This window comes from Eurytemora carolleeae, unplaced genomic scaffold, assembly GCF_000591075.1.
Source record: "Eurytemora carolleeae unplaced genomic scaffold, Eaff_2.0 scaffold346, whole genome shotgun sequence".
Taxonomy (NCBI): domain Eukaryota; kingdom Metazoa; phylum Arthropoda; class Copepoda; order Calanoida; family Temoridae; genus Eurytemora; species Eurytemora carolleeae.
The window spans coordinates 10735-23601 of record NW_019396332.1 but is presented as its reverse complement, the minus strand read 5'-3'; the positions used below and the strand labels follow the sequence as shown (position 1 = coordinate 23601).

Below are 12867 nucleotides of genomic sequence, written 5' to 3'. Positions count from 1 at the left end.
AGGACAGCTGCAGGAAATGATACAGTTAGGTGAGAATATTCTTTGCTTCGTTACTTTTTCTTTTATCAGTATTTTATATTAACTAGCCTTATAGGGCGCTTCGCGCCCATTTTCTAAATTAATTGTGAACATGTTCTCTTTGTGTACATCGTAAAACAAAACAAAAATAATTCGCGGATTTTCACAAAAAATNTGCAGCTGACAAAGGGAAGTTCTCATTACAACAATGTCAGCAATAAACCTGCATAGATGGCCGATATCAAAAACAACTGAAATAAATAAAGAAACTCAAGAGCTGATATTAAAATACTACAAATTGCCTGATCAGCATCTCAAAACTGCATATTAACCCTCCTGGGGGGGCGGGGGTATGCAGCTAATTGAACGAGCATTACAGGACAGCCAGGAAACAAGAAGATTGGAAACATGATTATCTGCATTCTGCATTAAATACATGTATCAAATAATTTGTTTCATAAAAAAATTTAAAAAATAAATAAATTGATAAAGTTAAAAATATATAGATGTTGTTTTTTGAGAGGGCTCTCCAGGATTCACAACGGTATCGTTTATACCTTGGGTTGATAGATCATGGCAATTTCCTTCCTCGTCTATTTTTAGATAACCACGAGTCCAATTTAGAAAAAAACTAATTTGCAAAGTAGATTAATATTGTGTTGTATTGATAAAAGTCTTTTTTATGTATTAAGGAAATCTTAAAAGAAAAACATCTTGTCATTTCCTTTTACTTCCTTGCAACGAGTAATATTGATTTTTATACGAATACGATACGATTATTGATTATCTTTGGTAATATGACTAGAATATTCTGTGATGCCGGCACAGTTTAAACAAATATTCTTAGATTTGTCTCATCCCACACAGAACTAAGATAAATTGCACGATATCTTGTATGTTTTCAATCATTACTCTGTTAACTGAAGAGCTATTCAAAAGATAGAAAATGTTTAGAATTGATAATATGTCACCAAATAAATTTGCTTTTCACAAACTTGTGTGCTTAAAATCCAAGCTAAATAAGCTACTAGATCACAAAGTTGTTCCAGTGATATCCTTTAGTTTGCACTGATCCATAGGAATACATTTACTCCATATCCTCCTTCATAAATGACACTGTACTGTCTGCACAGTGTACACTGTGGTGTAAACGGAAATTATGTGAATATAATTTTTAGGGCAACTAAACGGTACATTAGCAAGGCCCTTCAAGAACAAATAATTTTGTAATTATATTTTGTTTTCTAGCTGAGCTGAAGGTATCAGAGGTTGAAGAGGCGGTTAACCTTTATATTAAAGTTGTCAGTTCAACAAAGGTAAGGGGGTCAAAACTTTTGTATTTTAAATTATTTTGTTCAAAATGCGCTGATCCGCGCTCGCCCTCAATTTAGTTGTGCAAAGACAAACTTATCTTTAAATCACTTCTTAATTATTTCTAGGTGGATTTTCCGTATAATTGGAACAAAAGTAATTTTCTTAATTTTTGTTCATAATATTAGTTCATAATTTTGAACAATATAATATTTACTCATTTGAACTATTAAATATGTAGTTTAAATTTTTATTTTTCATTTTATAGATACTTCTTGTTTTTGAATAATCCAATATCATTCGAAATTTGCTTTCAGGATTTAGCTCAAGATGCCACCACTGTTCTGGATAAAATGCGGGAAGAGGAGCGGGAATCCATTCAGAAAATTCAGCGCGGCATTATGCACATGTGCCGAGAAGTAAAGTTCCGCGGCGTTGAACTTGTAGATTTTGACAAATAACATTTATGTGTTTATTTAAATAAATTTATTTTTTGTCCATATAAGATGTTAAGATAACTGTATAGTGATCATCTGTATGTCAAAAATTTACTCAAGCGTCTAATTTATTGCAGTTACAAAATTTTTGTTTGTTCAAAATTAGTTAATAAGTTTAATTAGTATGATTAGTTTTCCAAGTGCGTATACAGTGGGAGAGGGGGCAAGGGAGGCAGTGCCTCCCCCTAGACCTGTGAAGGATAGGCGTAGCCACTAGCCCCCCCCCCCCCATTAGAACTCAGAGCTATCACTTCTTTAAATCTTAATTTAAAGTGTAAAGAACATAGATAAATAGTTTGCTGTTCCGAATTAGGGGTTCGATGGGAGCCCCACAAAAAAAATATATATTACTAGAAGTTTAAGGCGCCTTGCGCCCTTCTTTTTAGGCTTTTAGGGCGCTTCGCGCCCATATTCTTTTTAAATTGTGAACATGTTCTATTTAATAAAATTTTAAAACAAAGAAGAAAAAAATTTTGCGGATTTTAAAAAAATTCGTGGATTTTCAAGAATTTAAATTTTTTACAAAATTAGAAACCTTAAAAACACATTTTTTTAAATTTTTATAATTCATAAACCTTCCCTGTGGTCACGTGATGTCCCACAAAAAAATTGGGCCCGACCGGTTCTATTTCTGTATACGCCCTGGCAGTTTTCCATATTATAAAAAATTAATGCAGGCCATCCTTAATTAGAAACTTGGGTGTGTTCATTTCTAAGTAGTCAGGGTGTCCCCTTCTCCGAAGTCTGCATCTATATCCTAAATATTCATTTGTTGATATGTAAACACAAAAAAAAAATCAAATTCCGAAATTTGATTTGTCTGTTTTGTAACATCAGGAATAGTTAAGATTCTTGGATTTTTTCACGTGTTTAATAAAAAACAAAAGACGACATTTATTTTAAAAAATCTGATTCTCAGATTTGTTGGACATTGAATGTATTCAGAAAAAAATGGAAGTAATAATCTCCTATGAACGTCGAGGAGGAGAAACAAAATACTTGTTTTTTATGTCTAAACGACCCGACAAAAAAAAAATAATTTACTTAATTGTGCACTGGATGAAGAATGTAGTATGTTACAAAAGCTGGATACCAAATATACATTGAGCTGTCAAAGCCAAAATTTGGCGCAATTTTGATTTTAAATTTCACATATTTATGATATTCTCGAAGGGTGTGAATTTGATGAAGCTTAGGGAATAAATAAGATAACAAAGGTAAATTTAATTTATAGATTTTGCTTTCCATACTATTTGTATCTACTAGAAGGAATATAATAGCTCTTATTTGATCGTAAGAAACCTAATCTATTTAATGGAGTCTAAAGTTATATATTTCAACTACAGTAAATTACAATATAAGATAAGATAAGTTTAGAAAAGGAACAGTATAGCGGAATAACAATATCATACTAACGGGACTGTTCACATATTTTGAAAATAAAGATTTTCTGATCTGATCTCGTCGGTTTTATAGTTTTTCTATTATTCAATGAAGATATGTCTTCCCACGCAAACTTATGTTTTAACTGCATAGTCGTTAAAAAAAGGGTTTGTTTTAGTATTCCAATGAACTTAAAACACGGTAATTATTCAGTTCACTCGGATATATTTTATTAAAGTTGACTTTTTAAGCGTCTAGTTTAGCCAAGATTATATAATTATTATACAACCTTGAGTAAAACTCTAAAATGCACATTAGATTAATTAAACATCGTCTTCATATTTCACGTTTCACGCGTCTGCCTGTATATGAGTTCCTAGTTATCTGGACAACAGACCTTGGAATATCTTAAGCAGTTAGATGTCATATCTGTAAATTGATGAAAATGTTTGTTTTCAAATATGTTAACAGTCCCTTAACAGCTAATACATTTGAACTAAAGAAATGGCACAATAAGTAAAAATACTGAAGCAGCGTAAATTCTATATACTAATAATATCAATTTTGATATTGATAATATTAATATTCATACTAATATTTAAATAAATAAATAAATTCATAATATTAATAACAGTAATATTGATTTTATTGATAAAGAAAGCGTTAAACTTAAATACAAACATTATTAAAATCAAACGAACTCCAAAGCTAAGTTTCGTCAATTATGAATTATGTCGGAGTTTCAATCTTCTTGTACACACAATTCAAAAAATCTTATTTTCTAATTGTTAGATAAACGTTAAATATGGCTTAATTGTTTTATTAGGGAATTCTATCCAGAGATTAATCTTGTTCACGTAGCTTAGATATTTCTGATCAATCAGGGAGCTCAATTTATCAACCTGGCGGATCAATTGATTAGCCAGGAGGATCAATTGATCAGCTAAAAGGATTGATTAATAAGCTAAAAAGATTAATTAGTAAGCCTGCAGGATCAATTAATAAGACAAAAGGATTAATTGATCAGCTAAAAGGAACAATTAATAATAAGAAGGATTATCCAATCAGCCAAAGGAATCAATTAATAAACCATAAGGATAAATTGATCAGCTAAAAGAATCGATAAGAAAGCCAGCACAATTAATTGATCAGCTAAAATTATCCATTAATAAACCAGCAGAAATAATTTATCAGCTAAAATTATCCGTTAATAAGCCAGCAGAATTAATTTATCAGCTTAAATTATCTATTAATAAACCAGCAGTGTTAATTGATCAGCTAAAAAAATTAATAAGCCAGTAGGATTAATTGATCAGCTAAAAGAATTAATAAGCTAGTGGGATTAATTGATCAGCTAAAAGGATCAAGAAATGAGCCAGCAGGAATAAATGTTCAGCTAAAAGGATCGACTGATTGCTAAAGCAAGACAAGGATGATCCATTAACTTGGAACAAAGACACCTAAGATAAAATCTAGCTCTGATGTGCAGTGTGCACCACCTATTCTAAAATCTACCTGTTTATGCCTGTGCACCACCTATTATTCTAATCTAGCTGTGCTATGCCTGTGCACTACCTATTATTCTAATATCTAGCTGTGCTGTGCAGTGTGCAGCACCTTAGCACTAAAAATATCCCGAAAAAGTCCTATTATGTCCCCTGAGCGGAAAACTTTAGAATGGTGGATATCGAGATCAATGCTTAATCCTCTCTTTTTGCTAATCTTAAGACTAATTTAGTCTCTAGATTAATTTCTAGAGATTAGAGATGCGCTATTTAACTTTTGAAAAACCGGTTTTTAATTTTCCCGCATTTTTGGTGTCAACAATTGGACAAATGATCGATTGAACGCCCATAATTTTGGGATTAATGTTTATTATGACTAACGTTTAAAAGGACGTAAGTCCTCAAATGTGATAAAATGTGTTTTTAATAAGTTCATATTAACATGATTAAATTTATATTGGTTTAATTGCTCTAAAAGCCGGCTTGTGAACAGCTGACTTCAGTTTTATCGATATAGCATCGTATCTGTCTTTGAAATCAAACGTATTTTATTAGATGTAGTAGGAAATTAAAAGAAAATTAAAAGTTTCCACAGCTTGGATATATCAGATTAAGCTAAGCGATCAGGATTAAGGTATCCAATTCTAAAGTTTTCAGCTTTGGTAAAAGTAAAGATGGCGCCCAATTTCTAAAAGTATAAATATAAAGTTTATCGTGACAAAACATCAAGTATATAGATTCCATCTAGATGATTGTCAACCGAATTTTAGAAATTTCAAAAAACTTTTGTAAAAACGCGACTCAGCAATTTTTTATGTATTAAGGACTTAATCGCCAATTACAAAGTTTTCACTGAGAATTACCGGTTCAGTCGCTTAGATCAGCGCCGTTCTGTAAAAAATATCCACCTCGGAGGGTTTCATCAAATTCATTTGCTTTGAATTGATTAAGATTAGAAAATGGTTCTCAATCAATTGAGATCAATCTTCAGCTTAAATCACCAAACAAGATTACAAGAAATTTAAACGCGAAGAAAATTTTAACACGGATAAGTTAAAAATTTTAGATATTTCGAAACTTACATAATATTTAAGAGGTTAGAAATATCAAGATTGTCAACTTTAAATTAAATTAGAAATGCAAAAAAACTACAGGGTGTCCCACGAAACATGACAGTAGCAAGTCTACTCTTGAAACAGTCAAATTTCTCCTAGTCCTGGTATTTCCAAAATGTCGTCTGCCTTTATTGTGCTGTCAATATTACCGAAGATATTAAAAATTTGGTTCAGATTTTAATTTTTGTTAAATTTAACCAAAATGGTCGAAATCTGAACGAAATTCTTCTTATCTCGGGTTTGAATAGGGGTATTTTGTGATTACTATCTACTTCTAAAATTAGGTTGACAAATAAATGCAGCAAATTAGGTAAGGTAGACGGCGTTCAAGTCGTCTTGCTACTGTCATGTTTCGTGGGACACCCTGCAGAAGCGTACAATGATACAACGATACAATGCTTGTATCATATACATACAAATAATTAAGTTTTAAGCTTTACATATAATATAAATTTCATAAATGGCACTTGGTTTCTTTTATGCAATTGTCAAATTGTAAGAATAATTGTGAAATTCAAGTAATTCCATGCAAATTTTATATAATTATGTTTAACATGAAATAAATTATTTTATTTATCAGATTTGTTAAGCTAAGCTTTTAAAAAAGAATGCAGGACATGCCATAAAAACATTAAATACGATTCTCAGAAAGCTAAAATTATTTATGTGAAATGTTTGAGTCGGAAAGGGTCTGTTATTGAAATAGTAGAGTGATAACCAGAAAACTCTGGAATAGGAAGACGACATTTAAGCGATATTGAAGTGCTTTTGATGCTGTTGCAAAACAAATAGTTTTACTAGTAAGTTGTTAAATTACTTATTAAGTAAAATGAGTCTGTTTACACTGCACAATTGCTGTGCTTTATGTTCATTGGACTATTTAAAATCTTAACTTGAGTCTAAAAGTCGACTTCTTATTCCAGAGTTTTCTGGTTATCACTGTATAATGACAGTTCTTGGAAAGATATGGACTAACGAGTATGGATTGTTGGATTAAAGGAAAATAGGAAAATTTATGGAAGGAATAAAAGAGGTTTCAAGTTTTAAGAATTGTATTTAAATAATATTTGCATAACTATTTAAATCTGAATGTTTCCTTATCTTTAAATTACAGTAAAATTAAAATGACTTTTATATTTAAGAAAATGTTTTGGACGAAATAGAAGATGTATTCAAAATATTTCAATCTCCTTCAGGTTAACGAATAAATAATTTATTCTCCTTGTTCTTCTTGCTTCTTATTTATCATCTGACAAAACTCCCTAAAATAGAAAATAGATAAAAATTGAATTACAATTTATTGATGGGCTCGGTGGAACCGCATTCGGAAATTTTTAAAGGCTTCAAAATTTTGATATTTTTTGAGCAGCTACACATTATTTAGCTTATTTCTACACAATTGTGAGCTGTGCCCCGGCAGTGCAGTTGTACGATTAATGACTTTAATTTCTAACGAAATCCTGAGCTTTAAACATAGTTAGAAGATAAGGTAATCCAGGAATTATAGTTTCTTCTTCTTCTTCTTCTACTTCTTCTTCTTTTTCTTCTTCTTCTTCTTCTTCTTCTTCTTCTTCTTCTTCTTCTTCTTCTTCTTCTTCTTCTTCTTCTTCTTCTTCTTCTTCTTCTTCTTCTTCTCACATTGAAAAAAGGTCTTCCAATGTTTTCATAAACTAATATTGTGAAAAAATGGTTACATTTATAAGAGTAAGAAAAACTCAAGGAGGAAACAGGCTCAAAATCTCCTTTTTAACTCTTGAAAACTTTAAGGCTGAAACTTTTCAATTTATTCGAAGGAAAGTGATATTTTGAGGAATAGATGCTGCTTTAAATGGAATTTTCTGGAGAAATTATTATTCTATAATTTTAATATTTATATTTAAAATCTGTAGTTTGTTAAAGTGTAACTGTATCTAAGGTTATACTAGAACATAATAAATCCTGAAATTTTTCAAATCTAGAACACTGCACTGAATATTAAGAAGAAAACTCCAATATTTAGCACCTAGCTGTTTTCTCAGTATAATGTACTATTATAACTTGTGAATCGAATTTAATATCGGGTCGTCTTTGAAGCTTTTAAATGCCCAAGTCTTAGGGCTGTGCATACTGTGCACTATGTACTGTGTGCTGAATATTATGTACTGTGTACTGTGAACTGTTTACTGTTTACTGTGTACTGTGTACTGTGTACTGTGTACTGTGTACTGTATACTGTATACTGTGTACTGTGTACTGTGTACTGTGTACTGTGTACTGTGTTCTGTGTACTGTGTACTGTGTACTTTGTACTGTGTACTGTGTACTGTGTAATGTGTAATGTATACTGTGTACTGTGTACTGTGTACTGTTTACTGTGTACTGTGTAATATGTACTGCGCAGTGTACTGTGTACTGTGTACTACCTGTAGTCTAGTTTATCATCTCCGGTTTTATCAAACTTCTGGAACGCCATCTTAACCTAAACATTTTTTTTTCATTTAGTTGTTAAAGGGAGTGTTCGCAAAAAATGAAGGGGGGTGTAGGCTGGTATCGAATTGAATTCGATATATTGATCGCTACTAACTTCTTTCTGTTCAATCTATAATGAGAATGCTTAAAAATGTCTTGTACACAAGAGCATGGCGTCATTATAAATTCACAGAATTGAGCTGAAAACTTTAGAATGGAATATACTTAATCCCGATCTGTTAATTAATCTGGAGGTTAATAACAAGAGGAGAACAAGATTTATTTAATCTGGAGATTCAGAAAAAGAGTGGATCAAGCATTAATCCCGATATTCACTATTGAAAAGTTCTCAGCTCTGCATAAGATTGTAAATAATTAAATTAAATTAAAAGACTAATCATTCTGATATTACAACCTATAAATGTAGAATTCAATTTGATGCATTCGTATATATAAATATATATATATATATATAGTTGATATTTTATAATATATTTTTTTTATTTTGTTTATAATTAATATTTTGTTGAAAACTAGTTTTAACGGCAGGCGCTGGATTTTCGAATAATCCTGGAAAATATGAAAATGTCGTTTTCGTTTCGTCAAAACCCCTCGAAATTTCAGGAATAAATGTTTTCATAAGTAACTTTCAGGACATATAAAATCTAAATAATAAAAATCTTTGCTCATAGTCATATATGTATGTATTTGTATATTTTTATATATCTTAGCTATAGCTGGCCAAACTACTGGTCCAAATTGACTGAAATTTTTTGAGGGAATACATGGGTACCCTTTTTTTTCGGTGTTTAAAAACTACACGGGCAACGCGGGCACTTCAGCTTGTAAAAAGGAACCATAGGCGCAATCTTAAGTGTAGAATGGTTTGTCTTATTAACAAGGGTCTTTTACACATTTTCCGAGGAAGGAGAACATTATTTCCCGGAACTATATTTTTATCTATAAAAAAGAAAATCTGCGCATTTTTTATCAGACAAGGGTTTAAAGGGTATCGTTGTAAATCGTACATGCTTGCACATACATAAAGGTGTACTTATGATATTTAAAATAAACGGGCTGCCGTAGCACATTTTAATTTCCTAGCCGGGTCAACCTTTTCGGTCCCAGTTTGTACTGTACATAACTCTATGGTTAGGACTAGCCGGCGCAACAAGGTTGACGCGGTCTGGCTTTATGCTTCATATAGGTTGAATTTACTTTTACCAAAGGGGCAGATTTGCGTGAGTTATATTGTCTACAGTGCCTTTAATTAAAAAAAAACTATAGACTAATTTACCTGGTCAGAACTCAGATTTTTGCAGATGGAATTGAACTCCTGAAACAGTTGTGTTTAGTTCATGGTTATCCTTTATTTTTAAATAGCTAGGGAACCCAGCGCTGCTTAGGCTACTTTTAGTAACTCTCGCCGCTTACCCGCACTTGGACGATTTTACCGGGAAAATAAATGTTCGTTATTAAAGTCCACCGACCCAACATAGTCCCGTGACTCTCCTGATTTCCCTAATCAAAATGAGAGACAAATCGGTCTAATGGTTCCTGACCTATGATCGGACAAACAAACAGACAGGCAAACAGAGATTACAACTTTATTTACATAGATACAGGTTTACCCACAAAGGATGAGACTTCAGAGACGACTGTATGGAATTAATGCTATCTTTTTCTTTTTTATGTATATAAGTTATTCATAACTATATATTTGGCTATAGGATGCTATGCATATCTTCTATTGGATTAATAAATTAGGTTGCTTCCCATTGTTGGTAAATCCTGGTAATCTGTTACAATGTAAATACTGAATAATATTACAACCGCTCACATATCGCAAGTGAGCTTTTTTATAAGGTAAAACCCTATTACATTAAACTAAAACAAACAAACAGACAGAAAGACAAACAGAGATTTTAACTTTATATAAATAGATTATATATTTTCTACCTCTTTTGTAACCACCCCATCTCCATTTTTATCCATTGATTTGAACAGCTTTTCTATTGTTGACTCTTCTCCCATAAACTCCTGAAACACACAAACATTAGAATTCATTTATAAAAGTTGCTTTGTCTGATTCACAAAGGGACCCTAAGTTTTCAACCTTTGCTTGAACAAAATCCATTGAGTTATCGCTGTTCATGCAGCAGAAAAAAAAGAAAGGAAAATAAGCGAATCTATAACTTTTGAGACAGAAAATGACGATATCTTCCTCATTGTTAATCAGGGACCTAATAAAGGGTACCGTTGTGAATCAAGCTGCATATATGTAACGCTGTAAATTGAAAGTTATTATATCTTAGTTGAATCTATATATATCCCTAGTAACATGTTTATCAATGTTTCTTTCATGTAAATTGTTAACAATGTAATAAAATCCTTAAATTGCAGAATAGACTAATTTAGAATATTTAAAGAAGAGTGTTGCCTCAAAAGATAATCTCCCGTCGAAATCTCTGTCCATAGTCTCAAAAAACTCCTCAACTTCTTCCCTGCAACAAACAAATTAATAAATAGATAAATAATCTAAAATTTTGATTTCAAACAACTTTTGTAACTCGAACTTGACTTTAAAGAAAACAAATACTTCAAAATTAAAATTAAAAATTAAATACTTCAAAATTTAAATTTAAATTTAAATTAGAATTAAAAAAAATTAAAATTAAAAAAGAAATTAAATCTATAAGTTTTAAGAATAAAAGTTCCAGTAATGAATCATTCTTAAAGTAAACAAGAAATAATTGATAACCAACCTAGAACATGAAAGCTAAATTATAAATATTTGATAAATCAGAGGTCTAGACTTATGAGTCAGATCTCGATGTTCACTGCAATCAAGTGAATACTTCTAAATCAAAGGGATAAGTGCTTGATTCTTCAATTTTTTTAAGAAAGAGTATCTATATGAAACCCAGTATCGGACAGTATCACGAATGTAGTATGGCAATTTTGAAGATGTAATTTTTTTGTAAAAAAGATTTTGTTCATGGTTAGTTTTATATTCTCTTTCTATTTTATAACTTTAATCTTACTCTACACAAATGTATATTTCCCAAAAAGGAAACTCGGGAGTTTCGTTAGAAGTATAAGGATATAAGGATTCATCTCTAACTGGATAATTAGATAGATAGATGATACTGCAATGCAATTTCTATTGGTTCAGAATAAACACCAAACACATTACTAAACCCTGATTGGATTAGGCGCTAATGGAAAATAACAGCAAAATAATCTTACATAGTAGTTGGTACTCCGGAGCTATTCAGAACTCTAAACCATTCCTCTTTAGTCAGCTTTCCATCCTTGTTATTATCCGCTCGGTCAAAGTATCTTCGAACCTACATTTTATAGATGTTTATGTTTATGTTTATGTTTATGTTTATGTTTATGTTTATGTTTATGTTTATGTTTATGTTTATGTTTATGTTTATGTTTATGTTTATGTGATAAATCTTAAATTATGTCGAAAAATCGCAACTATAATTAATTTGAGAGTGTTTTCCTTAGGTAAAATTTGGACGAGTTATTGTAAAATAAAAATTAATTAAATTACAAAATAATTTTCTTCAACAATTTTAATAAAATACGAGAGAAATTAACTGTTAAATCATGTTTTGATTTTTTTTGATTAAAAGATTTATCACAAAATATATTTAATTGTGTTGTAATAAAGTCATATTTTCATAATATTTCATTTTATTTTTTCTTTCCCTTTAGAGAATTTGTTATCCAGTCAATACATAATCCATCCTTTATTCATTATTCAACATTTATTCACTTTATATCATTTTCAATCTTTTTAACGTTAGTTGCAGTATTTCGTTTTCATTATTATATTGAATTTCTAATTTTCTTTGAATATATTCGTAGATTTCTTCAAATTCTTCAAATGTCGTCTTTTCAATAATAATACCCCTTCCCACAAGACAACCTACCCCCTTCCCACTCCCTATACCTCCTTCCCACAAGACAACCTACCTCCTTCCCACTCCCTATACCTCCTTCCCAAAAGACAACCTAGACAACCTACCCCCTTCCCACAGCCCACTACCTGCCCGGTGTCCCCTTCCTACCCCTGGCTCACCTCTCTCCTTCTCCTTGCCTCTTCATGTGGCCCAGCCACACAATTATTCTTGTTGAAAAATCTGGCCATTTTTCTGAAAATATTTTAATTTGCAAAAGTAAAAATCAAATTTAACAAGGTGACAGTAAATCTATCTATTAGGACATCCCAATAACACAAATGTTACCAGGAAACCACCCCTCCCGGCAACCCTCCGCCTCCCTTAGGAGTACTTGGGTCACAGAGTTAGCATGACATGTGCAATGATACTGTTATGCCCGAGTGGAAGTAGCCGAAGCCGTGAAGCCCCAACTACAGAGGCTTGTATCTATAAAAGTTTAAAATTTTATTTAATTTTTCTTACTAATTTTTTAAGCAACGAAAAAAATCTGCAAAATTGAATGAAAAAGTTCGTATAAGGAAAAAAACGTCCGTGTTGTGTAAAAAACGTCCGTATTGTGTAAAAAACGTCCGTATTGTGTAAAAACGTCCATATTGTGTAAAAAATGTGTTTA

General features: G+C 31.3%; 1 protein-coding gene across 1 annotated transcript; it reads right to left on the bottom strand.

Annotated features, from left to right (window-relative positions):
• Positions 1-6972: 6972 nt before the first annotated feature.
• Positions 6973-12444, bottom strand: LOC111701112 (calmodulin-like protein 3). The gene is made up of 7 exons (XM_023472265.1): positions 12374-12444; positions 11527-11627; positions 10718-10781; positions 10237-10317; positions 9575-9613; positions 8232-8287; positions 6973-7091 (listed from the first exon to the last, which is right to left on the bottom strand). The coding sequence occupies exons 1-7, from the start codon at positions 12440-12442 to the stop codon at positions 7043-7045; spliced, it is 459 nt and encodes a 152-aa protein (XP_023328033.1). The 5' UTR covers positions 12443-12444; the 3' UTR covers positions 6973-7042.
• Between the last annotated feature and the right edge of the window lie 423 nt (positions 12445-12867).